Here is a 27,847-nt window from a genome sequence, read left to right on the forward strand (position 1 = left end):
AAAAATAACAAAGAAAGAGTTGACACGGTACAAATCCATGTCCCAGCCCCTGTGTTGTTGACTACATGAAAGTACATTCGTTTCAGTTTGGAGGGGAAACAAAAGAAAATCCGAAATATTTCATTTTTCTCCTCGCTCATCAAAGCCGGGGTGAGTTTTTCATCATGGTTACTGTTGTAATAAACAATCGCTCTACGACCGAAATCTACACACTGCACGGTATCGACTTGCAATATAAACAATGATAAAGACTGTTATTTACAAAGTATCCACATCTCCAATAACAGTGTCACAAGTATCTTTTTAAACAGGGGGTTGCTACAATGTCTATCAAACGGCTAGAGACTAAAATATGCCAAAGGGTTCTGCTTTTCAAGGTCATCTTTATAGTGTATACACACTGGATTGTGTACTTTGTGACAAACGCTAAGATCCCTTTATCTACAGAGATAATGGAGGACACTAGTGTTCAGCAGCAAAGTGTTAAACCTGTCCACACTCAACTGTTTTACAACAATTCACCGTGAGGAAAGCCAACAGGAAGCGGCTTTCGTCACATACTTAAAATGTTAGGGACAAAAACTGAGCGCCGACACTTTGTGTAAAAACGGAGCAGAGGCTGCGAGAGCACAACCCCGGAAAGATTCGACTGGGCCTCGTTTGACAGATCCGTTTCCGACGCTCCCGCTGAACAAGACGCAGACATTCAGCATAAGGATTTTGTTGCACTTCGTAGGATTTACGGTCCGATTCTCGTATTTCGGGACAATGATCAGTGTGTGTGTGTGTGTGTGTGTCTCTGACCGACGAAGAGCATTAGAAATGGGAATTACTCGTCCCCTGGTGAACTTCTTCACATTTCGTCACATCACAACCACACATTTGATGCATTTTTAATTGGAATCTTGTGTTTCTCACCAGCGTAATATAGCGAGTGATTGAGAAGCGGAAGGAAAATAATGCAGGTTCAAATGTTTTCCTAATGCAATTCTGAAAAGTGTGGCAGCTCCCCTTCATTCTGACGCCGTTAAATAAAATCCAGTACAGCCAATTGTCTTCTTGAGAAACCTAATTAGTAAATACAGCGTGGAATTTAATCAGACTGTGAATTCAGCTTTTGATTAGTAAAACACAGCAAACAGGTCGGAGGGAAAGGTGTGAACTTTAAATCAGGGTCGTGAGATAACAGCCAAAGATTTCAACATTTTTAGCAAAGAGAGGGACTCGTAGTAACTCTGGAGGAGCTGGAGACATCCACTACTCAGTTAGGGCAATCTGTTGACAGGACTCCACCAACGAAAGGCTGGCAAGAAAGAGGCAGAAAGAAAAGTATAAAAAGACCGGAAGGCGCCACAGCCACTACGCGGCAGAAGGTGCTCTGATCGGACTGATCAACTGCTCTTATGTTTTGGGTCAACAACATGCAAAATGTTATTTAAGGCAGGAAACACCCCAAACAGACCATCCTCAAAGTGAAACATGACAGCGGCAGCATCATGCTGAGGGGATGCTTTTTAATCAAAAGCCATCCCCTCTTCAAATCAGCCTGGATCAATTTCCAAGTTGATCTGAAGATGGACGGAGCTAAATACAGACCAAAAGTTAGAATGGAATGGTTTAAATCAAACCATGTAGGTCTAGGCCTAGTCAAAGTCCAGACATAAATCCAATTGGGAATGTTCACTGTCCATCCATTCCAATGAAACTGGAGCTATTTTGAAAGATAGAAAAATGGACAAAAAAGTTAAGTATTCGATAAGAAAAACAGTCAGAGAAACTGAAGCTGTAATTGCTCATAAAGGTGGAGATACTAAGTATCAACTCTGAGGGAGCTGGACAGAAATGCATACCACACTTCAAAAGATTTTTATTTGTAAAAACAAATTCACGTTTTAGCTTCCTTCGACTTCACAATTATGCAAACGGGTGTGTCTGTTGTAGAGAATCGCAATGAAATACACTGAGGTGTGTGACGGGGACATGACAAAATGTGAAAGGCTGTAAGGGACGTGAAAACTTCTGCAAGGCACCGTGTAAAACAGAACCCTCCTTATTACAAAGAACTGGCTCTGAAGGGGCCAACTTTATGTCTGAGGAATAATTTATTCACATTTAATCCATGTTAGATGTAAACTCAGAGCTGAGTTTCACATTTCCTCTTCTTGGTCACATTTGGATTCTGAAAACACTTTCAAACCATGATGGATGAAACTGTCGCAGAATTATTCCAGGCCTTTTGCCTCGGTTTGATCGTTTTTGTATAATAATTCCCATTTTTAATGTATTTTGATTATTTTCTGACTGTAAAACTGTTTAAAAACAAAACAAAACAAAAACAAAAAAAACCTGTAGCGAGACTTTCTGAAGTCCTACTGTCCCGTCACCTCTATGACGTCATCATCAGAGCTGTCCCCGCCATTCACCACGCTTGGGTGTCTGTCCGGCTGCGTCAGCGCGGCCCCCAGGAGGCTGGAGGTGGGGTTGGTAAAATGAGAGAGGAAACTGGGCGTCGCAGAGTTGGAGTTGGGCACGGAGAAGCCCCCCGACCCTGAGAGCAAAGGGCTGGGGAACATTCTTGGTGAGGAGAGCAGTGGCTGACTGTAGCTGAGAGGGAAACCTGAAGAGAGCAGGCCGGCCATGTTGGGGTTCATCAAGTACGGAGGCAAAGTGCCAGAAGGGAGGGAGGAGGAGGTTGCTGTCGACGACATGGGGATGGTGGAGGAGGCGGAAGAGAACGCCGAGGACGAGGGAGGGAGGTGTCCGTTCCCCGCGGCCGGCTGCCTCAGGAGGTCCGAGCTCACCGAGGGGAACATGGACTGCAGGTCGGCCAGCGTTTGTCCCGGAGATTGGAGGAATGAAGATCCTCCTCCAGGCATTAGAAGCGGCTGACTCACGTGACCCAGGTTCCCCAGGTTCAGACCTACCGGTGGGAAACTGAGCCCCCCGGAGTTCACCGACAACCCGGGGAAATGAGCTGCGACCGAGGTGTGTTTTCCTCCCGTCTGCGTGTTGTCCTGGCCGCCGTCACGCTTCCGTTTGCCCCCGCGCTGCGCCTCTGCGGCCGAACTCAGCAGGTCGCTGCCGAGTTGCCGGCTCTGATCGCTGGCCTGAGAGCCTCCCTCGTCCCGCGCCGTCGCAGACGGCAAATCCAGAAGCGACGACGATTCATTCGGCCTGCCGGCAGTGACGCTGCCCGTAGACGAAGTGTAATGGCTGAGCTCTCGAAGGAAATCGGAGCTCAGAGGAGACGGGGGCCGCTGGTCGGCGCCGGGGGAGCGCCGCGGCTGGTCGACTGGAGACGAGCAACCGTTGCTCACTGGGTGGATCAGGGAGGCTTGGGTGTCTGCAGAAGAGATGGAGATGATAGTGAAGAAGATGTGGTAGTAACCCCAGTTTACTTTGGAAAAAGAAAAAAAAGTCAGATAATGGCAGGAAATTACATATTGATATAAATAATGTAAAATATGCCAATACAGAAAGCATGACTTGATAGCGTCTATCACTTCAAAGCAGAAACAGAGACATCTGATTGGCTGCTGCGTTGTTTGTTCCCCCGCAATGTAAACAATCTCTTACGTCTGAGGAAGCTTTTGTTGTAGCATAGAGAAACAGAATACCTGTTAGAAATCCATGACCGTATTTTTCACCCTTTTATGTAAAGTATTTGTTCTAGAGTTCTGATGATATTCTGCATTTGTACAGCAAAAAAAAAAAAAAAAAAAAAAAAAAAAAAAAAAAAAAATCACCCTAAAAAGATTTGCATTAAATTAAGGACTGATTTTCCTTCCCAGGTGAGTAAACTTACAAAATGTGCAGGGGATCGTTACTCATTAGCCCCACACTGCACGACTAAAACTTTAATACAGGCTTCACTTGATGTACATGGCAAGGAAAGCGCTTTAAGATTACAGCAACGTGTGCAGTATAATCCCTTTAGATTATAAATGAAAAAGCAAAGTGACGGGGAAGAAGTCGATGACACAGGAAAATGTTTTGCACCTCTAGATGGAGCAGACGCTCCAGCAGCCGGTCTGCTGATCTTTCCAGATCGAATAGCAAAAATCCTCCCATCATTCGTCCTGATGTAAGTGCCTGTGTTTGGGGAAAATTACACGACTGAAAAGCTTCACTAAAATGTTCTGTTTGAAGAAGCTTCTTGGTGAAGATGTTACCTTTCGATCCTCTAATGACGTGGATGCTCTCTCCTGCGCTGATGTGAGCCTGGACGTCTGTGGAGCTGTTTGCTCCTGGGATTACGATGTCTGTGGATCCGGGTGAAAGCTGTACGTTACAATCCGATCAAACTTCAAAAGTATGTTAAACGTTTCACTGCTGGTAACACTTGAATTGCCGTAAAACTTTCATTTGCAGTAGTTAGTTTGTCAAATACCCGTTGTGGTGACAATCCTTTGCACGTAAACTCCTGCCTTCTGCAGGAAGTTGAGAGGGAGGCTGCCGGCAGAGCTGGAGCCGGCCATTCCCATGCCGACCTGCCGAGGCATCATCGGGATCGGGGTCGACTGGATGGGCCTGACACTTGCGACCGGCTTGTCGTCTGGCCGTGCTATATGGCGCCTGGAAATGCAAGCACAAGCTTGAGCTGCGCTTCCGACAGTAAATGACCAATAAACGATTATGTGATAAGAAGTGTAAAGATGAATGGATTACAGATCTAACCATCTAAAAGTAAAGCAACAATCAACCGGAAACGGCGACGCCTACCAGCCGCGTTGGTTAAACGCTGCGATGCTCGCCAGCGAGTGTTCACTTGTCGGGTAGTAGGGCGCGTACGACGGGCGGGAGTACGGCACCGAGGCCCGCTTCTCGTCCTCGTAGCTCTTTTTTGCGGCTCTCTTCTCTGCTTTGGTCAGTTTTGACTCCTTGCGGTCCATGAGCAGCGACTCGTGGTGGAAAGGTGGCTAAAGGGACACGTCAGACCGAAAAAGACAACAGGGATTTAAAGCTACTGATGTTTGGAGACTTCAGATTACTTACTTATTCACCACCACAAAACCTAAAATATTTTTCACGCTTTCTGGATGTACTGGAGAAATGTGTGTGTTTTCTAATGTCGTGTGCTCTTACAACCCATTTCTTATTTTGTAGTCAAATTAGACTAGAAAATGTGACTAAAGACGCAAGGCACTTCACATAAAACACACAGTGAAGCAAAATAAAAGCATTATTAGAACAAATAAATGTTAGAAGTAAATTTTATCTCCATAAAAAGAGGAAAAACACAGAAAAAAATTATTAATTATTAAATTATTAAAAATTATTATTAAAATGAATGTGTTTTATCTGAATTTGATGTGATAATTACAAATTCTGAAAAGTGATTCAATACTTTCCCAGCTCTCTGAGTTCCTACCAGCCTCTCGTACATCTACAGACTGACTTGTTTCGACAGAACTGCAACATAATTCTGCCAGCGATATTTCAGCACAGACAGATTCGGGGTTGGACAATTACTGCGTTGTCGTCACTGATGAGCTCAAATATTTAAAATCTGTAACTGAAAACTCCTAAATTTCTGGATTTAATTACAGAGCTAATTATAAGAACAGTTGGTATTTATTACCTTAGTCCCAAAAGTAACAATAAAGTCACAGAGTAACCTACCCTCTACTTCAGGTTTGGGCATTGAGTCGAAGTGAAGAGTTTTATTTAATGAGGCCATCAAAAACACAAAGATGCTTTTGTTTCCTGAACGAAAACAAGAGCTGACTGACTTTGTTTTTCTGCAGCGTCCACTTTAACATTCCAGTAAATTTTGCAGGCCTGAAAATGTCCTCCTTGTTTATTCAGCTTGGAGATGTTTTAGATAGCTGTGTGTTTTTGCGCTCCTCAAACAAAGAGAGACGCATCAACTCAGCCCATCAGGACCTGAACCCCCTTGGCTCATTCTGCAGCAAAACGCCCAAACCTCCCGTTACGTTTGAAGAGCAACAGATCTTGGAAAATGCCTGAAGCTTCTGAAGCTGTTACGCAGAGTAACGCCTTTCAAGTAACTCTACCTTGGTGATGAGGTTAGGGTAAAGCTCGCAAGCTCGATATATCACCGACTCCAACTCTCTCTGCGATTCCAGCGAGATCTTCTCAGCCTCAGGCTCCTCTTCTACAAAGTGCAGCAGCGACTCAACTTCCTTACGGGTGAAGTTCAGCACTGGGTTCAAGTCATCTACCACCCGGTCTTTAAAAAAAAGAAAACAAGAGAGTTCTCTTTCAGAAAACAAGGGCAACTTTCTAAGAAGGATGAAAGCTGTGAAGGAGTCCGTCAAAAAAGAAATGTGAAGCTCTTACCCGACATGCCCTGTTTGGAGACCTGTCTGTCGTAGATCTTCTTCTCCAGGGTGAAGTCACAGACCAGGCGGTAGATGTAGCAAGGCTTCCTCTGACCGTAGCGGTACACGCGGCACACCGCCTGGGCGTCGTGACACGGGTTCCACGATGCGTCAAAGACGACAACACGGCTGGCACCGATCAGATTCACCCCCAAACAGCCCGCCCTGCGGAAGATGACCACATTTAGCATGGAGAAGAAGCACGAGCTCCGGCTGCGAGGCGACGCGGCCCACCGTGTGGAAAGCAGGAACAGCCACGCCGATTTGTTCTCTGGGTCATTAAACTGATTGATGAGACGCTCTCTCTCTGTTGCAGATGTGCTCCCGTCCAGTCCTGCAGACACACATCAGCGCTGAAACAACTGGACTAGCTGTACCACTCAGAAAACGTTAACAGAGGGGAAATATTGAAAAAGAAAAAAAAAAAAAATCACTTGAGCAAAAGTGAGTGAAGCCAAAATGAGAAAGATTTTAGTGCAAAACACTCCATGCTGCTTAGCGACTGGTCTGGGGGTTGGGGGGGAGAAAAAGTTGGACGGCTTACTGTAGTAGTTGAGGTTGCGAACCCAGTTTTGGTTTTGGCTGTCGCTCGGGACGATCCCGGGGGGCATGGGTCTCTTTGACAGGAAATCCTCGATGACTGTCAGAGTGTTTAAACTTTGGCTGTTGGACACATTAAAAATCCATCAGAACACTTGCTAAGCTCAGAGGTGCAGCCAATAAAACAGGCATCGTATTATTTAAGTTGTATACAATGAATGCATACAACAGTACGCTCACTGGACTGTGAGGACTTTTAATATCTGTATGTTCCAAAACCTGGGCTGTGCTGAAGGAATGCTGAATTACATATTTTGATTACAAATCCTGAACAATCACCTTCTAAACATTTTCCAATTTATTATGAAGCAGGGTTTAGTTTTTGCCTTTTTTTATTGCCGTCCTCTTAAAATGCCTTTTGGCATGCAAGACGGTGATTTGGGCATCTTGCTCAAGTATTCTATTATTCCCCTGAACTTTTCCACGTTTTGTCACATTAATATCAGAAACTTCAAGTGCATTTTAGGGAGATTTTAATGTGATAAACTGACACTAAAAAGTGGATAATTGTGAAAGAAACACTTCTAGTCTTTTAGGATACGTCTTCAACAGCTTTTCACATTAAAATAATAAATCTTTTGCCTAGTTTTCTTAGCAGAACAGCTCAAGATCCGGTCAGGCTGGAGGGAGACGGTGTGTGTGATTGATTTTCAAGTTTCTCTGCAGATCCTTGAATGAATTCAGATGTGTTCTATTTTGTTTCTCCTGATGTCGTTTTGTTTACTAACGTCTTCACAGGACAGATGTACTTATACACAGATTAAGTGACACACACAATGGACTCTGTTTCTACGATTTCTGAAGGCAACTGGTTGGACTGGATTTTCATTCAGGGTACAAAAGTAAAGAGGGCAGTGAGAACTGTTTATATGCAGCATATTTTAAGAGAATATCATATTTTATTTTTTTTTTTAGATGTAAAGCAGGAGCAACAGAAATGCTTTTTCACACTTTTTCAGATCTGAGATTGATTAAAAACCAAATCCTAACTTTTTCTGCACAGTAACCGTTACACTCCACTTACTGTCCAAGAAAAGTATAATAGATACAGAAATGTCTTTTTTTTTCCTCAGTTATGCAGCACAGAAGACTTACCTAAAGACCAAAATCTTGTCTCTTCTCCTGACACTTTCTTCAATCAAGTGGAAGAGCAGAACAATCTTAGCTGAGTTTTCTAAAACTCCCGGCCGGTAGTTTGACATGATGTCTTTTGCCTAAGGAAGAATTAAGTGCAGAAAGTTGCCTGGATTTCCTTTATATTTGCATTACTTTAGCTGCATCTACATGCCTGGCCCGGCCCTAACCTACCCATTCATATGTGATGACTTGATTGGCTCTATCTTGAGACGGATTGAGCGGCGGCAGGCTGTTGTTGCCTTTGCTTGAGTCGGCCACTTTGGCCTTCAGGCCGGCACTGGGAGCAGGGCAGCGTGGGTTGCTGGCCGAGGTGATGTCATCCAGGTCCAGATCCTGCTCATTGGCCTGGTTCTCCTTCTCCAGGGCTTCGTAGAGGACGTCAGGGTGATTCCAGATCTGTCCAGAAAACACAGGTGAAAGCTTTATAAAGGGATGCGACATGGAGGTAGCTCTCAAAACCAGACAGAAAACAGTCTGACCTTGCAGCAGACGCAAAAAGCTTTAAGTGGGTTAAGGCCGAGCCAGCCGCTGTTCCCCGCCTCTCGAAAGCGCTTCATGAACTCGGTGTACAGCGCCTTCTGAATGGGAGAGAGCCGCACCAGGATCACAAACTCCTCCTTATTTGGGAGGTGGTGTCTCAGCACGTCGTGACCTCGCCTGCCAAGGACAAAAGCGACACAGACACACGGATGTAATAATAAATACCCTTCAGGGAAGCGTTTCCAAGCGAGAGAGGCTCACCTCTGAACGAAGCCCTCCAACAAGCTGTGCAGCACGTGGCTACGATAGCGCATCAAGCGGACGTCTTGGGGCGTGCTGTCCACGCACTGACCGTTCAAGATGGGACGCTCAAACATGTTGCTGAACTCTTGGCGCGTGCCTAGAAAGTCGGGCCGGACGAAGTCCACCATGCACCAGTACTCTGTGAGGTTGTTCTGCAGCGGGTAGCCCGTCAGAACCACCCTGCGCCTGGAGCGGATGTTCTTCAAGGCCTGCGACGTGCTGGCGTGGTAATTCTTAATGCGGTGGCCCTCGTCGCAGATCACCACGTCCGGACCGGGCCGGGATATTGACTTTTCGATCCCTGGCGGACGAGGCGGTGCAATTATTAACAAATCGCTGTCTAGTTCATTCGTCCTCCTTGAGCTTCTCTGTATTTTTGTTACGCTGCAACCGCGACCTTCAACCATTTCATTTGACTTTGAATGTGATAAAACAGCAGGAAGTAGCACATGTTCTGAGGAACATTTACAATTAAAAATCAGAAAAGTGAAGCATGTACAGTCAGTGCCCTTTACTCTGTTGCTCCGAAATAAAATCCCGTTCAACAAACTGACCCCAAAATTCACCTTATTAATACTGTGCTGTGAAAAGCGTTTGAATCCTTCCTGATTTTCTTTTTTTGGCATGTCTAAGTGTTTCAGAACATCCAACCAATTTTAATATTAGTCAAAGTAACAAAAGTGAAAACCAAAAGTCAGTGTTAATTTAAACACTTAGTAATAAGTGTTTAAGGAAGAAAACACTTATTTATTATGTTTATTATTAAGAAAGGAAACGATCCAAACCTACAGGACCTTGTGTGAAAAGGTCATAGCCCCCTAAACCTAATAACCTCTTGGGCAATGCTTGGCAGCAACAACTGCTATCAGTCAATATCGATAATGACACTTTATTTTTTTGTTTTAAATATGTTATGGTGATGTGACTTTTATTCAGGCCGTTTTTTGTTTTTTTTTAAACTGTCACGAGGCATGAATCCGTAAATTGCTGCTGCTCAAGTTGCTCAACAGGTCGTTGCTAGGCAACCAAAGAATGAGCGAGATAATTGATGCCACCAATCTTGCTTAGCTGGGTTAGCTCGAGCAGCTAAAGTCTTTCCTCTGGGTGTAATTTTCAGTCTTCAGATGTCTACAAATGGTGCTAGTTGTGCACGACTCTGTTGGTCTATCAGGCAGAATCTCTAACCTACATCAATGTTTATCCCTCTAGTGTGAAAATGCTAAAGTGCTATTACTACTTTTGCAAGGCGCTGTATATTTACACACGTTATTTATCGTCATGGTTACCTTTCATGAGCTCTTGTTGCCTGTCCTCTTCATCCAGGTCAATAATAACCGGCCCAGCTGGTTTTTTTGTTTTCCTCTTCTTCCCCATCACAAAGCTCTTCTTCATGGACAGCAGGCGGTACATCTCATAGCCCATCAACAACACACCTCCGTCTCTGGACCACTCCTCCACAACCTTGGCCCTGGCCATTGTGGTTCTGGGGGTCACACAGACAGAACCATTAATGGATAAAATATTTCAGCGCAAACGGTCACACCGGTACATCGGTCGCTACGTACTTGTGCTCATCATTGAGAATGTGAACTTTGAACGTGCGGCCGGTGACGAACGTAGGGTCGGTGTCAGGAGGAAGTGCTTCCTGGGGTGGGAGCCAGAGGTTAAACTCTGTCAGCCAGTTCTGGAGCGTGTTCACCTTGTGCGCGGAGAAATAAAAACATTGAGAGGTGAAACTCAGAAGACAGAAAAAACGAGAACGTGATGTTTTAAAATATGTTCATTGCTTACAGGAACGATAGCCAGAACAGTGTGGGCCTCTGTGTTCCTCAGAAGGATGTCGATGAAGGAAATGACCTGCAGAGTTTTGCCCAAGCCCATGCTGTGAGCGAGGATGCAGCCAAAGCCACTGCTGGTCTTGTACCGGTCCAAAGACTCGATCAGGTTATCGTAGAGAAACCGGATTCCCCCGATCTTAAAAGGAAAAATGAGGCTTACCGCACACTTCCTGTGAGTTACACATCAAGTTTTACATGAAGAAGAGTAGAAAGAGGTCACAGTCATACTTGGTGAGGTTTAACAGCTCGGGCCAGCTGTGGGGCGAGGTAAACATCTTTTTCCTCTGGAGGGTGGTTGATGTTCACGAGGACTCGACCCTGGGCGTCAGGCAAGTTCAGCGCGTCGTTTATGTGAGCGCCGCTGCTCTCCTCCGAGCTGTGGGCGGCATCGGCTTCCTCGTCAGCCGACTCGCTGCTTATCTGCAGGGTGTCTTCGTCCCCCGAACTGAGCTCAATTATATCTGCAACATCATTGAGGAAATAAACACTGTTGGTCCGTAAGGTAATCAAATCGAACTTGAAGGGTGGGTGATATGGACTTAGAATCTAGTTACTTCTTTTTAAGGTAACCATATGACCATGAATGAACACATATTGTTCTTGAAAAACATCGCAATTTAAAAAAACCAAAAAAACAGGCTTCTTCAAGATGCCACTTAGTTAAAGAAGTGTGATTTATGTCACTGAGCTTTACACAGTGACTGCATTTAATTATAGTTACAAATTTACTGATGCTTATTGATGCTCTCATGAAACCATGGAGAAAATAGTAATTACATTTCTGATAATACAGATAATTTGAATTCTCCTTTAGCATCACTAATTGATATTTATCGAGACAACAATAAATCTAAATTCTTATCATGATTCCACATTTTGAAATCCACACCCCTAGTCATACTGCTTGAAACTTTTCAGAGCTGCAGCATGTACTCACCATCTCCAATGGCGAGGGCGGGCAAATTTATATCCGCTTTTTCATCTTCCTCGCCACTACTATCCAGACAGATCACATCCTGTTTACCCTGGAGAGCAGGAACCAACTGAGATACTTCTGCTAACAAGGCTGCCGTCTCCACTGTTGCAAAAATCGGAAGAAAACGGGAGAGTTACAATTAAAATATTACAGGACAGTCATTAATAATTTCTTGATTACAAACAGTCACCCAGTTGAGCGTCCGCGAGAGATGGGGCCGGAGTAGGAAAGTCTTTCCTCTGCTGCTCCAGTCGTTTCCGCCTCTCCATCTCCTCCAGCTGAGCTGCTTTAGTTCCAGCCTCTAGCTGGTCCTCTTGCAGCAGCTTTCTGTGAGCAGAAATAATAATAATGAGAAAAAAACCCAACCTTGTTTATGCACTGAAAAAAGACATTACACAGCTCACCTCAACATAAAAGACACACATACAGACATACCTGATGTTCTTCCTCATGTGAGCTGGCTTGGCTGGTTTTGGAGGTTTGGAGCTTTTTGAAGATTTGAGTGATTTTGTTAATTTAGAAGCTTTGTCCTTCTTTGTTTTTCTAGACGCGGCTTTGCTCTCACTCGAGTTCCCCGAGCCGGTAGGAGGCTGAGATCGAGAGGCGGGTCTGGAGGACGGCCGGGAAGGAGGCTCTGAGGAAGGCTCTCCAGAGGTAGTTGAGTTGGAGTCCCTGCCATCCCCATCGGCTCGACTCTGGGCACTTGCAGGTCGCTCTTCGACGAGAAAAGATTTATTACAGTTAATAACTCCTAACTATCCAAGTCGACAGGATATATATTGAGACAAAACGACAGTTAAATTAAAACACGTTCCATTGTTTCCTTTGGGAATTTGTGTTACACAATTTTAGTCATTTTGAGGGTATGACTTTGATTAGGCCATTGCAGCACAAAGTCCTTTTTAAATACGGTCTGATTAAGAGCTATTTTAACGAGTTATGGATGAATACAAAATATTCTCGCTCACCAAGTCCATCATCTTCGTCGTCTCCATCATTTTCCTCCTCGTCTTCCTCCAGGTCTTCATCATCATCCTCCTCCTCCTCCTCCTCTTCATTTTCCATACACTCCTCTTCGCTGTCAATGCTGCCCTCCAGGTCACTTTCTGAAATTGCCTCTTCAGACATGTTGTCTTCCAGGCCTGTCAAAGTATTACCTACACACCTTCATCAGGAACTTAAGAGAAAAAAAGTCTTACTCTTCTGTCCCAGTTATGTGCTTCTAAAAGAAATTTGTTTAACATCAGTGGATACGAAGCTAGCATCTGAAAACATTCAAAGTAGGTGACTGACCAGTAAGGAGCTAAAAACTTTACCTTCTCAGAGCTTAAAGATCACATACGTTACAAATTGTTGAACATAAACAAACCTTGGTCACAAACATTTTAAATTGTGAAACTATTTTCCAGCCTAACAGGAAAAAAAATGGAACACTTTCAAAGTCTGATAATAATATTTAAAGTAACATTTACAATTATGTGAAAATAAATTCAAAATAAGATTTCTGAGAATTTTACTGTGAAATGATGTAAGAAGTGTGGTGGGTTTATTTTTATGAAGTATTTACTACAGTTAGAGATGTTTGCACAATTAAAGACGTTTGCGGTGTAAATACCAGATTAGGTTTCTCCAATAAATTACCTGAAGGTTTTTCTAGACTCATTCACTTATTCATTGTTCCAGGAAGCTTCTTTTTTTTTTCCTAATTCATGTAATCTGCAGAGCTAATTGGGTATGTAGGATTCCTATCAAAAGGTACACAAGATTTGAAAATATTGTCTTAATTTCATATTAGCAAAGTCTGAAACTACACTACTTTTGTTCTGGAAACTACTCATTACTCATCATCACAAGTCTTTGTTATTGAATTCTTATTTCATGCCATTAAATGCAAACTGTTACTGTCCAATCAACTGATCCTGAGAGTTTGTTTTGCATAAACAAACAAAACGCTGAACAGAAGAAATCCAGAAATGGATGAGTGAAACATAATAAGTGTAAAAAAATGGCTTAATAAATATTGTGTAGCTTTATTCTGTCATTTTCCATCGATTACTCATTCTGATGCATCCTCATTTTATTTTATGTTGCTATTATTTTATTACTAAAATAATAGCAGTAGAATTGCCATTATTTTAGCAATAATAAAAACTATTTATTCATTTATCCAAATAAAACATCTTGGCTGACTACTACAAATAGGCATGGCCTGATATGAGATTTTATTATCTCCTTCGGTAAAAATACCACAGTTTTATGATATAACAGGATTAGCACAAAATAAATAAAATAAAAATAACACAGTTTTATCAGTTTTGTTTAAAACAGAAGGGCAACAACTGTTCCTACTCAAGTCAAAACAATGTAGCTTTATAATTGTTACAGCTGTAATTTTGATACATGGACTTCAGTAAAATGTTTCATTAAATAACTGCAACATTGAGCATTTATTATTGCTTTAAATATATTTGCCATTCTGATATTTATAGACTAACAACAGCTAACTGGTATGACTAGAAATATTTAAAAAAAAAAAAACCCCAACAACATCATTTTTAGGAGATTTTTGATGGACGTACATTATGCTTAAATTATGTGTTTAAATGCTGTATGTTTGAATTTTTAGCTAACAACCCTAATTTTGGCATTGTTTAAAATTTCTCTTTATGTTATTTTAAATTAACTTTTTAAAACATATGCTAACACAAATAAGAAACAATTCTGGTCCTTTTTCTCAGTGGGGTCACTACACTAAGACCCACTGCCTCAGAGCTAAATTAGAAACCTAACAGCTAGCAATAAACCACTTTTGCTGTGTTGTATTGCTGTTATTATTGTGCAAAACAACAACAACAACAAAAAACTACAGGTAAGTGATTCGCTATTCAACGAGGAACCCCGCTGAGTCCAGACATATGGCGCTTTCTCAAGCTGAATTAAATCTCTATGTTCGCTAATTACTAAACAACAAAGGTATTTTCAGCCGCTCGAGAACAGCTAAGCTCTTCGTGTGCTGGAGAAGCAATGTTTTACTGCACACTGAGCTACAAGAAGAGATACATTATCCCACTAATATTGATGTCCAGTTGGACGTCCCTGCTAGACAATGATCTGATAAATGTGTGGGTGTAACGTAGCTAAAGCTAAGCTAAAACACAGCGAGGCTAACACGCTCGGCTAATTGATGCGCATCAGCTGCCCTCAAATATTCAGGTGTAGTTAGAGCTCACCTTCTGTGCGCTCTGCCATTCAGGTAGTCAGCCTGCTAATAGATGCAACCAACATTCAGTCGAAAAGTACAGCATTTGTGTGAATGAAACGATAAACGTTGCTAATTTCCATTTTTCCCAGTGTGAATATAAATACTGCCCCCGAAAACGGAACTCCAACGAAGGTTCCTGAGCCCTACTTTCAGTGAAGCTGGAGCAAGATGCAGATTTTTACATTTATATCACAAATTACACTTCCGACGACGCTTGTAAATATCAACAGAAGTAATCAAGTTGACAAGTGTGCTTATACGCTCTTACATTTTCTAAGTCCATAAAAGAAGGCACGTTTTGTAAACTTTATTTTGGAACAAATAAGAGGACAGTGTAAAAAATATTTACTTTACTGTTAATGCTTCATGAAAAAAAATATTTAATTGCTGTAATCAATCCTTTTTATTATTGTCAATCCTAATTATAAATGTCTTCATTGATACTTTTGAAGCATTTAGCATTAGTGTAGAGCTCTTTGGTCGGAGGCTTTTTGATGAAAATGTTTTTCTGCCCTCAAAAGAATCTTTTGCCACCCCATAGTGTTACTTCCAGCCTGAAGACACATAAGGATATTTAAAAAAAATAAAAAAATCTTCAATTTAAATCTGATGGCGATTTAAATTGAAGAAATTCAAATGCTTAACTGCACAGTGTAAAGACAGCCTTGTACCCCAAACTGCTTACACGGTACAAGCAGTTTTTTTGTCCTAGCGCGGCATAAGTCGCAGTTTTTTACGAATATTTAAATCAACATTTATTTAATTTGATTATTTTTACTTTCAAAATAACCAAAAATAACCAACGTGCTAGTCAACAGTGGTTAATAAATAGACAAATATAGGGAAAAAATAGAACATAAGAGAGAAAAACATGAAATAGAGAATCTCTACATAGATTAAAAAGTACATACATAAGAAAACACATGGTGTAAGCCATGCTCAACCTAGAAATGTCGAGGAGATATAGCTCTACTGCTGCCCTAAACTCAGTTTTGTTTTTCTTCAACATGTAGAAATTACTCTTGACCAATATTTCCAACCTTTTTGCGTGTACTTAGTTCAGATTTCTAGTTGGTCGTGACAAAAAGCTGTTCACACTGAGCCAGGTCCGGCTGGAGGATCTTCCAGTTGAAAGGGATTCCTTCATTCACACTGTCGCCACAAGCTTGTTCAGCATGAGGGACTGTTTCACAGCTGCCTATTCAATGCAATAAATTCTTCGCTATTGTCAGATTTTTACTCGGAAAAACGTGGAAAAAATAATTTTGTAGAATAATGTTGGCTTCTTAGAGCAACACTTTTAAAAAATTAATTAATTAATTAATTTATTTATTTATTTTAACAATGGCTAAGATTTTTGGTAATGGTTTTGACAAGACTTTTGTCTTGTAAAGTTTCATAAAATTAAATTTTGTGAATCAGACATATACATACAATCTGTGAAAATTTTAATTAAATCAGATATTGCTACCAAGTAATGGATTATATTTACACAAAAAGATATATTTATGATCAAATATTGATATTCAGTTAGTATGTGTGAAAATACTCATAGAAATGCTGCGCGAAGCATTCTTTGTGAATCATTATTCTATATGGTGGTCAACAAAACTTTACTATTGGTGTTAAAGCTGCCTTCTGCGCTTGAGGAAGCCATGTTGGATTTAGAAACTGAGGTTGGAGATACATTTTTGCATTCAAGCTTGTAGGGTTTTTCCACCAGAAATGTTCCAATGCCAAAGCACAACATGTGCTGTAAGTGTTTCCTGACTTGTTCTTTAAGAGTCGTTTGGGAGTAGAAAAATTCTTCTTCTTTTTTTTTTTCTTTTTTTTTTTTTTGATGAGGTGATCCGAATCCCGGTTAGGTCGGACTGTTTTTTTTGTGACAACCATCTGTCGCCTTCTGATGATGTAGTTAGTTAGCGACCAGTTTTGCCTATTGTGTTTATGTTGATCTGTTTTCGTTTGTTACGCCAGAGGAAGCTGAGTTCAGCTATAAAACATCTTCAGCCGCCTTTGGACATGGACTGGAATGTATCTTAAATATTAGACTCCTCTCCACACGCTCAAAATGAACAACAAAGGCTGGCTGGAGTTGGAGAGTGATCCAGGTGAGAATATCGGTAGATATGTAGGCTAACAAACATTAGCTTCCACATGTAGCCAGCTGGGCAGTGCAGCTATCATATAAACGTTTAGAAAAAAAAAACCTTAATGTAGAACAATAAACAACTATCTTGTAAAATAGCGTTTAATATTTTGTTTTATAGCTTTTCAGTGTATTTATTTGCAGTTTCAACTGACTTGTGTTGTTTTTACAGGACTGTTTACTTTGCTGGTGGAAGATTTTGGTAAGCCTTTAGTTTCTAGACTAAAATTTTCACCGAGATGCTACAAACACTAACTCTTTACAAATAAAAAAAAAGGATCCTAGCTTTTTAACGTTTCTCTTTGGGACGTTTCTGTAGGTGTCAAAGGCGTCCAAGTTGAGGAAATCTATGATCTACAAAGTAAATGTCACAGGTGTGTAGCTTGGTCATCTAGGTTGCAAAACAACAACCTTTCTAGAATACACATTTCATATATACATATAAAAACATAGAAATGTTCATGCATTTTTTTGACAGCAGTAAAAGCATGTGTCATTTTCCTTTTCAGTCCTGTTTATGGCTTCATCTTCCTCTTTAAGTGGATTGAAGAGCGTCGGTCCAGAAGAAAAGTCAACACCTTGGTGGATGAGACCTCAGTTATAGATGAGGAGATTGTAAATGACATGTTCTTTGCTCACCAGGTAACTGTTTTATTCATGGATGTAACACTTTGTTTATCATTGGAGCATTGTTTTTTGCGTTTCTTTCAATAAGTAATTCTTGAATTTTTGTGTAGATTACTATGAATGAAAATGATACATTTATATATACACATTTCAATGGAAATTATGTATGTCTGAGTAGAACCATAATAGTTAAAGTAGTTGTAAATTGAAGGTGTTTAATGTCACAATTTGGTACTCATTGTCAGTAAAAGAAGTTAAAGATGTTTTGGAGTTTAAGTAAACCATTTATTAAAATAGTTGATACTTTTAAATAATGCTGAAGTCATGCATCCATGTTAAAAAATCAGAACAGTTACTGTATTTTGAAATAATGGACATCAAATTTCTTTTGTTTAAAAAAGCAGATGCTCATATATGTTGATTTTTGTTAGAGTTAATAACTGAAGATTACACAGAATATTCAAAAAGGCAACTTTTTTTTTTCTAATTGTCTGACATTAATTCAAATTTAAGCTTTTCCTGCTATGGATAACTTCTATTTGATAAATGTCAGAATAATATAGCAGGCATAATTAAAGTGTTTGCCAACAACAGTTGCTGTTACATTTGGAGGAAAAAGGGAGAAGCTTGTATGCCTTAGAATACCATCACATCTGTGAGGTAGTGGTCTGGGGAGCATTATGTTAATGGGGAAATATGGACCAGTTCACTTCACAAAAACATTGTATTATTACGTTGAAATATCTAAGCAACACCTTCCAATGTCAGGTAGGATGTTAAAGATTGTGTCCTAGTGATTCTTGGTTAATTACTATATTTAAACCGTCAAATTATTTACAAAGTGGCTTTATAGCAACAAAGTCAATGTGCGTAGGATTCATACTAAAACGTGTAGGTACGATCAAAAGGCAAAAATGGTGTACGTAAAACAAACAAACAAACATGAGATTTATAAATCCTGGAGATTTATAAGCAAGCAATTTACCTATATAGATCACAGCTGCACACTGAAGTTTGGGGTTGTAAAGTAAAGAAAAAAAAATCCACTGTAAAAGCATGTAGACATGTAGATTCCAACCACCCCCTGCCCAAAATAATAATAAAGACATTCAAGATTTTTATCCGTTTGCCCTTTTCTAGCTGATACCAAACTCATGTGCCACTCATGCCTTGCTGAGCGTTCTTCTGAACTGCAGTGGAGTTGAACTCGGCACCACCCTCAGTCGTATAAAGGCTTTTACTAAAGGCTTCAGTCCTGAGGTAAGTTATCCCTCCACTCAACCATTAACTTCTGCTTTCAAAGGATTTGCTTTCCACATGTTTAAAAAAAAATAGCTGTTAAATATTGTAATTCTTACAGCTAAATGAAACAGCATGTGATTTGTCATATGAATGTTACTAAAATATACATTAAAACAATACACAATATTAATTATGGTATACTATCATTTTGTAGCATAACCAGAGGTGCGAAATTGTACCCAAGTAAGAGTAACGCTACTTCACTATATGTTTACTGAAATACCAGTAAAAAGTGATCATCTAAAACATTACTTTAAAAAAAGTATTTGGTAAAAGGCAGCTTAAGTAGTTCTGCTTAATCTGATTAAATTTGTGAAAACACAATTTTTGTAGACAAGATAGAAAATTCTGTACATTTTCTGGTATTTAGAGTAATAATAAAAAAATAAATAACTTACATAATTGCAAAAGTTATTTTCCACAATAAAGAACTTTTTAAACTCTTACTTAGAGTGGGTAGAATATAAATGCTAGAACTGTACAAAGTACTTCCAGTGATTATATCTACTGTATGTTCACCTGGTCTCCAAGTGGCACAACAGGCTCAGCAGATGGAAAAAAGTAGAACAATAAAACTGGTGTACAAACTAGAAGCCTCACCCGACACGTGTACTTTTGGTTAAAATGTGTTTGTTCGTCTTTCTGTGGAATAACTTGAGGTTGGTAGAGTAGACAGAAATTGTACTCAGGTAAGCATAGCACTTCTGCAAAATATTTCTCAAGTAGAAGTTAAAAAAATACAGTGCATTAATGCTAGTCCTATTTGTTTTAAATAATACTTAAGTAAATGTTTTGTGTGAAACTCTTTTAGCTACATTTGTTCTGTTTAGTGTTTCCGTTTCTTTCAACACATTGTGCATTTTCTCAACAAAATTTTCAGATTGTATATTTTTCTTTGCTTCCAGAGCAAAGGCTACGCGATAGGAAATGCTCCAGAGCTCGCCAGGGCACACAACAGCCATGCCAGGTAGGTTACACTTACTTTAGAGACTCTCAGATGGCCTTGGGTCTGAAGAGGGGAAAAAAAAATCCTTTTCTGATCTGACATGTTATGTAACATAACACACTTTTGTGCATTTATCACTTTCTCAAACTCCCTGTTTCGATGTTTCCATGGAGACCGGAACCCAGGCACCTTCCGGAGAAACAGAACGGGATCAGTGCAGTGCGGACGATGGAGGCCTTCCACTTTGTCAGCTATGTGCCAATCAAAGACCGCCTCTTTGAGCTTGATGGGCTCAAGGCTTACCCCATTGATCATGGTGAGACTTTATATACGTATATACAAAATCCTTTTTGTTCTGCCATGTTTTTCACCTTAGAGTTAGACCTCAAAGTCCAGTGTGTAAAAGGAGTGGAGCACTATGTATACAATATATATGTAGTTAATGTATAATGTAGTTCTAAATTTATGATTTCATTTATCATTCACTCTGTTATCTACATTAATACTGGCAATACCAAAAAAAAAAAAAAAACAAAAAACTATTTAAGAGCTATTCTAACAGAAGTCATGTAGTCTCATTAGGAATTTTGGTGTCGAAGGTAAATACAAATCAAAAGACCAGTCTGTCTGAAAATATAGTAGACCTTTATTTTAACTTAAGCCATTTATTCACCTTAGAAATTATGTTTTCACTTGAACTCTTTCATCACATCTAGAGTTGTTCTGTGAACTGTTGGAGTTGTTTTGCTCTAAAATGATGTAGATTTATAACACAATCCTTTAGGGCCCTGGGGAGAGGATGAGGAATGGACCGACAAGGCTCGCCGTGTTATTATGGAGAGGATCGGCCTGGCAACTGCTGGGTGAGTCATGCACCATTTAGCAAAAGCAGTAGTGCTTTACCTTCTATGCCAGCCCTTTGGGCTTGATTATCATACTGCTGCTCCTCTTCCTCTTTCCAGTGAGCCGTACCATGATATCCGCTTCAACCTGATGGCAGTGGTGCCTGACCGCAGAATGAAGTATGAGTCCAAGCTGGAAATTCTAAAGAGGAACCGACAGATCATTCTGGAGGGTCTGCAGAAGGTCAGGAACTGAGCCGAACTAAATTTCAATACTAAATCGCTTCTTGACTCAGTGGAAATGCATTTGTCAGGTTTAGCGGCTTCAAACTTTACCCAAGCAAAATCTACTTGAGCATCCCTACAGATTCAGGTCCTTGTCTTAATGAAAACCTAATAATAATTTAATAAAAGATGATGTCCCGTCTTCAGATGATCCGGCTCACTCAGCCTGAGGTCGTCCACGACAAGAAGCAGCAGAGCGCTTCGTCTCCAGATGAAAACACCGTCAAGAAAGAAGCAGATGCAGGTACTGTCCCAAGAAGGACTTTAGCTAACTTTGTTGACTCCGTTCTTTCAATTCACCAATCTTGTCTTTATGGAAGAGTGGCAAGAAGAAAGCAGATGTTCAAAGAGAGTCACAGGGCATCTTGTTTGAAGTGTTCAACAAGCTAAACAGGAGAATGTGCTCTAATTAGATGAGACTCTAATTTTACTTTTTGGTCTTGATCCAACACTCTTTGTAATGGAAAGCTACACCTTTACAATGAAACCTGGTAGTGGCAGTATCATGCTGTGAGGAGGCCTGTCTGTAGAAGGGGAAATAGAAGCTGGTCAGCATTGCTGGTTGGAGCTAAATACAGGCCAGTCTTTGTAGAAAACCTGTAAAGTCTGCATAGGACAGAAGACTGGTGGACGTTCCTCTTCCAGCAGGATGATGACCTTAAACATGCCGCCTGACCTACAGGGAACGGGTTTAGATCAAAGCATAATCTTTCTTTCTGGTATGCATCTTCACTCTGAAGATGCATACCAGACTTACCGTAAATTTAATTGAGAATCTTTGCCAAGACTTTGCTGTTCATAAACCCGTTCCATCTTCTGTGCCATCTGTCTTTATCTCACATCCTATAATCCATGTCTGGGTTTTTCAGAAACGTGTAGCTCAGTCAGTTCTAATTCTAGATTCAGTGGATGAGTCGGGGGCTCAGTCCAAGGATGGAGCTGGCCCTTCTGGAAGCTCAAAGGTCATGGGAAAACCCGCTGCTCCCACAGGAGGAGGAGCCCAGCAAGTCAACCCCATCGTTCAGCGGCTGCCTGCCTTCCTCGACAACCACAACTACGCCAAGTCCCCGATGCAGGTGAGAACGAGCGTGAAGATATTCCAGACGCTTCAGTTGTAACGAAATTGCAGTTTTGTGTCACCAATCATGGGTTAATCAGGGAGTTGTTGGGTTTGGAGTTTTGTGAGGAAAATGCCATCAAATATTGAGCTGTCTCGAAAAAATATACCGAAATATATCACAGTGTTGCTTTTTTTATTTTAAACCCTGCAAACCTCTGATATTCAATTGAAAACACAATAACTTTTAAACTCAGTGCCTTCAGTGAATGTTTCATTTAAAGCTAACTCTGAACAATTACCCTACAAAGTTCTTCCCTTTGTTTAGTTTTTTATTTTTTATTTATTTTTTGTTGTGATACAGAAATAAAACTTCCCTGACTGTAAACGTTTCTGATTCATAGGAGGAGGAAGACCTAGCAGCTGGTGTCGGACGCTCTCGGACAGCAGCCCCTCCTCAGCCTCCGTTCTCAGATGATGAAGACGAATTTGATGAAGACGAGGAAGAAGCAGCAGGTTCTGCCAGCAGGCAAGAGTTTTAGTTTCTATGTAGCGTCTAACAAGGGGTTTTTAAAACCACAAGCTTTGATATGTTCTCAATATGAATCCAGCTGTTCAGTGAAGGCCTCAGAGGTCGAGGTTGGTTAGAGAACATAACTGAACAATCGGTACCATGAAGTGGAAGGACGACAGCAGACAGGCCAGAGAAAACGTTGCTAATTAGCGACAAAGATCCATAGCTGGGCGGAGAATTTGTCTGTGGAGCAACTGTTAGTCGTGCTCTTCTCAAAAATTGTCTTCATAGAAGAGCAGCAGGAAGAAAGTCAAAGACAACCTTGGAAAATCTTCATGGCACTTTGCCACATGTCATGTTGGGGAAACGGCAATCACGTGAAACAAGACTCTGTGGGTAGAGGAGACAAAAATGTAACTTTTTGGCCCTGATAAGAATAGACGCAATTCTGAACAAACTACTCCCACTGCGAAACATTCTGGTAACCACATCAAGGTGTCTGAATGAGAAAGTGAAGCGTTCAAAATCAGAGTTAACCAGAGTTTTTAAATTTAACTTTGTTAAATTTTTTTACAAACAAGATTTTCCTTTAAATGAGACAAATCCCTCTGAAAATCACAAAGGTTTGTGGTTGCGATGTGGGGGAAAAAAAAGTGTTAAAGTCAAAAGAGGATTCTAAATATTTGAATAATGAATACGTTTGTTTTGATAAGATGTTTAAAATATGTTTTTCTTTTCTATTTATGTTTTTAGATTCAGACGAAAGGCGAGCCTGCGGTCCAGAAAGGGACGGGTTGGAACCGGGATGGAGAGCCAGATTGCCCTCAATGTTTTGGCAGAGAAACTGAAGAAGGAAGCGCAAAGAAAAGATGGCGTAAACACCCCTCTGTCTGTGCGCACTGAAGGTCGCACCGGGGGTATCTGCATCACGTCCGCCTCGCAGCCTTCCCCCACACCCAGCAACGAAAGCACAGACACGGCCTCTGAAATTGGCAGCGCCTTCAACTCCCCGCTGCGCTCGCCGGCTCGCTCTCAGGCGGCCACGCGTCCCTCGAGCCCAGTCGCTTCCCATCTGTCCCGTGTGCTTTTCGGAGAGGATGAAATGTTGAGGCTGGACTCCAGACATAACCGCGCCGTAAGAGAACTGGGACCTTCAGTCAGCGCGTCGCTGTTGCACCTGCAAGACGACGGAGTCATTTATGCTCTCCCTCCATCTGGTGAGAGAACAGGAAGTGAATGTTGCAGTCTAGTTTTCTCAAGTAAAACTTGAGTTCCTAATTTGTAAACCACATGCTGCATCTGTCTTCATTACCGGTACAGGAGATTCTGCTGAAGGCACGAAGCTCTGCACCCTTGAGAAGGTAAAACTCAAAGTGAAGGAAGATGAAAAAGATGCCATAAAAGAAGGAGATGAGGGACCATCTGTAGCGGTGAAGAAAGAAGACGAGAACGAAGACGGTGCGGAGTTGAAACCTGGCAAGGAAAAGCTCAATGTTACAGAGTCTGGAACAGACAGCAAGCCACCAGGGGATAAGTACTCCCCAAAAGTAAGTCCTTTGTTGTAATGTGCTGCACTACATATCCTTACAGGGCATGTTTGGACTGTATAGCACCTTTAGATCATTTTTTGCTTGTGCTGCTGGTAAGATAGCTGATGCCTGTGATGGGTAGAAACACGTAAACACAAGCAGAGAGTCACCTCATTGCCTTTTGCAGGAGCTGCTTGCGCTACTCAAGTGTGTAGAAGCTGACATTGCCAATTATGAGGTGTTTCTAAAGGAGGAAGTAGAAAAGAGAAAGAAATTCAAAGTAAGTGCATTTGTTAATTCACCTTGAATTCACTGTTTTTTGGTCAAAATTTGTTTTTACTGACTGTGAGTCTAAATGTTTATTTTATTTGTGCAGATAGATGATCAGAGGAGGACTCACAATTACGATGAGTTTATCTGCACATTTATATCAATGTTGGCCCAAGAAGGTAAAAAAAAAATAGTCGTTTTTGATACTTGTTGCTGTTTTTAATCTTTCTTCCCCCTCTTATTAAAATCTGTCATTTAAAACTCTCTGGTGGTCTAATTAATGAAAGTTAGTAAGTTTTGCACAGCTTCTTGCTTCTAGGTTGTTGGCTCAAGGTTGAAAACAAAACATTTTCAATATTTAAACAAGATCGGGTGATTATTTTTATTCTGTGAGATTTGGTGTATTAAAAAAGATTAAGGAATCCCCACTTTCCCCAATCTTCAAGATATTTAATGTTAAATTGTAATAATATGTTGGACTTGGGCTGAATTTGCTTGTAAGGACCTCTACTCTTATAAAAATTCTTTAAATCTTAGCTGCCTCAGGCTCTCTTAACCTACCATATGAAAATTTACCTTTCTCATGCCCCCAGAAAGGCTTCACAAGACATGTATTATTTTATTTACAATGTTTTGCAAACAGTTCTATTTGACCTTTTAGGTCAGAATATCTGTATTTATTTCCATGTCAGAAATAATGAAAAGATATTCAAAAAAGCGACAAAGATGGGATTGGATGGCTGGAGGTTAATATATTTTACAAGTGTTGATCTTTAACATTGTGCTTCTTAGGCAGTTCATGTTTTTCTTGCTTAGCTATGCAGATTGACCCCATTCCAGGGCCAAGTGTACTTTCTGTAGGTCAGTGTGAAACCATTAGTGTCAAACTCTTGGACGTTTCTACACTGAAACCTGTTAGTTCGGGATGTCTTCCCTAAGCTTTTGAGCTGTGAAGAATTAGACAAAAAAACAAAACAATTTGTCACACACTAGATAAACCTTTATCCCTCTCCATCTGTTTGACCTAAGATTAACAAAAAACCCCCAAAAAACTACCTTCCACTTATGCTAATATTGTCCTCTTACCTTCCCTGATATTTCGGTGCATATTCCACAGGCATGCTGGCCAGCCTTGTGGAGCAAAACATCTCTGTGCGCCGCCGGCAGGGAGTGAGCATCGGCCGGCTGCACAAGCAGAGGAAGCCTGATCGAAGGAAACGCTCCCGACCTTACAAAGCCAAACGCCAGTAATCACAGTCAAAGTCAAATGAACACCAAGCAATCACTGCAAGGAATAAAATGATGTTGCTTCACTTCTGAAAAATCATTCCTTTTCACAGTATTGTGATGTATTTTTTTTTTTTTTTTGTGCTTCATGAAATCTGTTTTTGGTCGTGCTCTCGTAAATGTTGGTTTGCATTGTGATGCTTGCATTGTTTTTATCGTCAGTACTTTTAAGCAGGTTGAGCTTATGTAAAACCTCTGCACCTGACCTGTTAACTAAAAGTCAATATTTTCTCAGTGCCAATGAAGTATTGAATGTTTTTTTTTTTTGGTCAAATACAGTTTTTGTTTTTTTACTCTTTCAGTAAATTTCTGCGTCAACACATTCAGTGAAGGAATTTACCCTGTAATGTACTGTTGTCTTTTTATCATGTTATTTAAAACTGACAATATGACTCTGTAAGGGTTTGAAATGCCTTTCTTATTTTAAAGGTCTTTACTTGTTTATGTGTCTTTAGGAAATTCTGCAGATATACACACAGGTTTTGTGTTTGTACCTGCTTTGGATCTCGGAGTGAGTTAAGTTGAATTTGTGCTGCTTTATATTTTTGTATATATTTACATGTTATTCAGCCCGTAGACTAAATTTGGTAATTCTCTGTGCTTGGCAGTTTATTCTGAAATAAAGTTAGTTATTAAAGCACATTAGTCTAAGCAAACTTTCTTTGACTTTTGGAGTTTTAAATGTGGCATCCCAGCAGTGGCTGATTTGGTGTGACTTCATATATATATATATATATATATATATATATATATATATAAAATCAGAAGTGTTTTTACAGGTTTGTACACTGGGTGATTTTGTGAATCGGTTGTAGTGACAGTAGCCGTACACTAGGGAGAGTAATCATTCAGACCAAGTGGGACCATTTCAGATCTAGTTGCTACAGCTATTCATATTTATTTTTAAATATTAATCACTTGGACAGATTTTTAAAGCTTCCAATTTAGTTTTTGTTCTGATTACATGTAAATAGAGGCTCCCTTTGTCATAAATTTTCCTCTAGTTTAAATTTTCTGAATGATTTTTAGTTTGTCAGTTTATGCAACACAGTGGTGTTTTTTTTCAACTATGCTATTTGAATTAATATCAAAATACTAAGCAGTATAATTTTGTTTGCGTTGATATTAATCTACAATTGTTAATGGTGGAAAGCTTTATAGTTTTATGTAAATGCAAACTTGTTTTTTTTTTTGGCTACTTGACAAATAATACAGGCTGTGACAGGCCACATAAAGGTCATAAGCAAGCATTTAACTCATAGTTTGTGTAAGTTATGATTATTACTTATGGTGGTGCACATTTTTGTACAGCTCTGCTTGAGGTTGCTAACTATTGTCAACTTATCATAGAGGGATATTATCCATCCCTCCATGATCTGAGATTAAAGTAAAACAAATTCAGGAAACTATAGGCAGTATTTTAATTAATTTTAATAGGTCTTAAAGTTTAAACCAAACATGGGCATTTTCATCTAGCATAGTGTTAGTTTATAGACAGAATGTCTAGTAAGCAAAAAAAAAAAAAAAAAAAAAGATCACTGACCCAAGAAATTTGTAGTGTAGTGTAACCCAAAACTTAAACTTTACCACACAGGACCGGAAGTGTTTGTCTTCTTGCTGTACTGTCAGATCTGACCTGATGTCAAAACTTCAAATTTGGAGCTACGTGCATGTAGAATGAACCTCAATTTGTTTACTCTATAGATATGTGAACAGCACATGTAAAAGAGTCAGAATTTATTTAAAATATATTATAACTGAACAATGTCCTTGTAATCATACAGAGGACAATATTTATAGTTTGATATTTACTTTTTATTTAGTGTAGGTAATTCATCATTAGTAATTTATTTCTACCACTTGTGTCTGTGCTGGAGTCAGATTTATGCATGCCACAACTGTAAATCTGCTAATCAATGAATGGCAATTTTCCATGTGTACTTGAAAGCACAACCAATTATATTGGTCCCTCCATCCAGACGCTCCTGAGTCTAATCACACCTGCCAGTCTTAGTGGTAGTCTTTGCGATGCCATAAGACAGGGGTGGCAAAATCCAGTCCTTGACAGTGTTAATCTCCAACTCAGAGCTCTGCAAAGC

General features: G+C 40.3%; 2 protein-coding genes across 4 annotated transcripts; one reads left to right on the plus strand and one right to left on the minus strand.

Annotated features, from left to right (window-relative positions):
- Positions 1-1,851: 1,851 nt before the first annotated feature.
- rad54l2 (RAD54 like 2) lies at positions 1,852-16,064 on the minus strand. Of its 3 annotated transcripts, none has more exons than XM_044122904.1 (22): positions 15,981-16,064; positions 12,647-12,855; positions 12,114-12,393; positions 11,869-12,005; positions 11,640-11,780; positions 10,931-11,163; positions 10,656-10,838; positions 10,430-10,563; positions 10,151-10,347; positions 8,823-9,165; positions 8,561-8,738; positions 8,253-8,477; positions 8,040-8,158; positions 6,889-7,007; positions 6,579-6,678; positions 6,304-6,509; positions 6,018-6,193; positions 4,723-4,919; positions 4,391-4,575; positions 4,173-4,262; positions 4,000-4,092; positions 1,852-3,346 (listed from the first exon to the last, which is right to left on the minus strand). In XM_044122904.1, exons 2-22 carry the CDS (start codon positions 12,804-12,806, stop codon positions 2,370-2,372), a joined length of 4,473 nt encoding a protein of 1,490 aa, XP_043978839.1. In that variant the 5' UTR covers positions 12,807-12,855; positions 15,981-16,064; the 3' UTR covers positions 1,852-2,369. The 3 variants fall into 3 exon arrangements, with proteins under 3 accessions (XP_043978839.1, XP_043978840.1, XP_043978838.1); XM_044122905.1 differs by lacking the exon at positions 15,981-16,064 and adding an exon at positions 14,909-15,077 and having other exon boundaries at positions 1,852-3,343; XM_044122903.1 differs by lacking the exon at positions 15,981-16,064 and adding an exon at positions 14,909-15,077.
- A 772-nt stretch (positions 16,065-16,836) lies between these two features.
- On the plus strand, positions 16,837-26,390 carry bap1 (BRCA1 associated protein-1 (ubiquitin carboxy-terminal hydrolase)). The gene is made up of 17 exons (XM_044122910.1): positions 16,837-17,051; positions 17,262-17,291; positions 17,409-17,463; positions 17,599-17,731; positions 18,857-18,976; positions 19,924-19,985; positions 20,138-20,280; positions 20,749-20,827; positions 20,927-21,050; positions 21,239-21,335; positions 21,992-22,167; positions 22,553-22,677; positions 23,416-23,879; positions 23,983-24,209; positions 24,379-24,471; positions 24,568-24,640; positions 25,579-26,390. Exons 1-17 carry the CDS (start codon positions 17,012-17,014, stop codon positions 25,710-25,712), a joined length of 2,175 nt encoding a protein of 724 aa, XP_043978845.1. The 5' UTR covers positions 16,837-17,011; the 3' UTR covers positions 25,713-26,390.
- The last annotated feature ends 1,457 nt before the right edge of the window (positions 26,391-27,847 follow it).

The sequence above is a fragment of the Gambusia affinis genome, linkage group LG07, assembly GCF_019740435.1.
Source record: "Gambusia affinis linkage group LG07, SWU_Gaff_1.0, whole genome shotgun sequence".
NCBI classification, from domain to species: domain Eukaryota; kingdom Metazoa; phylum Chordata; class Actinopteri; order Cyprinodontiformes; family Poeciliidae; genus Gambusia; species Gambusia affinis.

Coding starts and splice junctions, on each gene's coding strand:
- rad54l2 (XM_044122904.1), bottom strand. CDS start 12,806: ATGTCTGAAGAGGCAATTTCAGAAAGTGACCTGGAGGGCAGCATTGAC. Junction 11,164..11,639: donor CGCCCTCGCCATTGGAGATG/GTGAGTACATGC, acceptor ATGATGTTGCAG/ATATAATTGAGCTCAGTTCG. Junction 3,347..3,999: donor AGCGTCTGCTCCATCTAGAG/GTGCAAAACATT, acceptor CCATCTCTTCTG/CAGACACCCAAGCCTCCCTG.
- bap1 (XM_044122910.1), top strand. CDS start 17,012: ATGAACAACAAAGGCTGGCTGGAGTTGGAGAGTGATCCAG. Junction 19,986..20,137: donor GCACACAACAGCCATGCCAG/GTAGGTTACACT, acceptor GTTTCCATGGAG/ACCGGAACCCAGGCACCTTC. Junction 21,051..21,238: donor TTCTGGAGGGTCTGCAGAAG/GTCAGGAACTGA, acceptor TCCCGTCTTCAG/ATGATCCGGCTCACTCAGCC.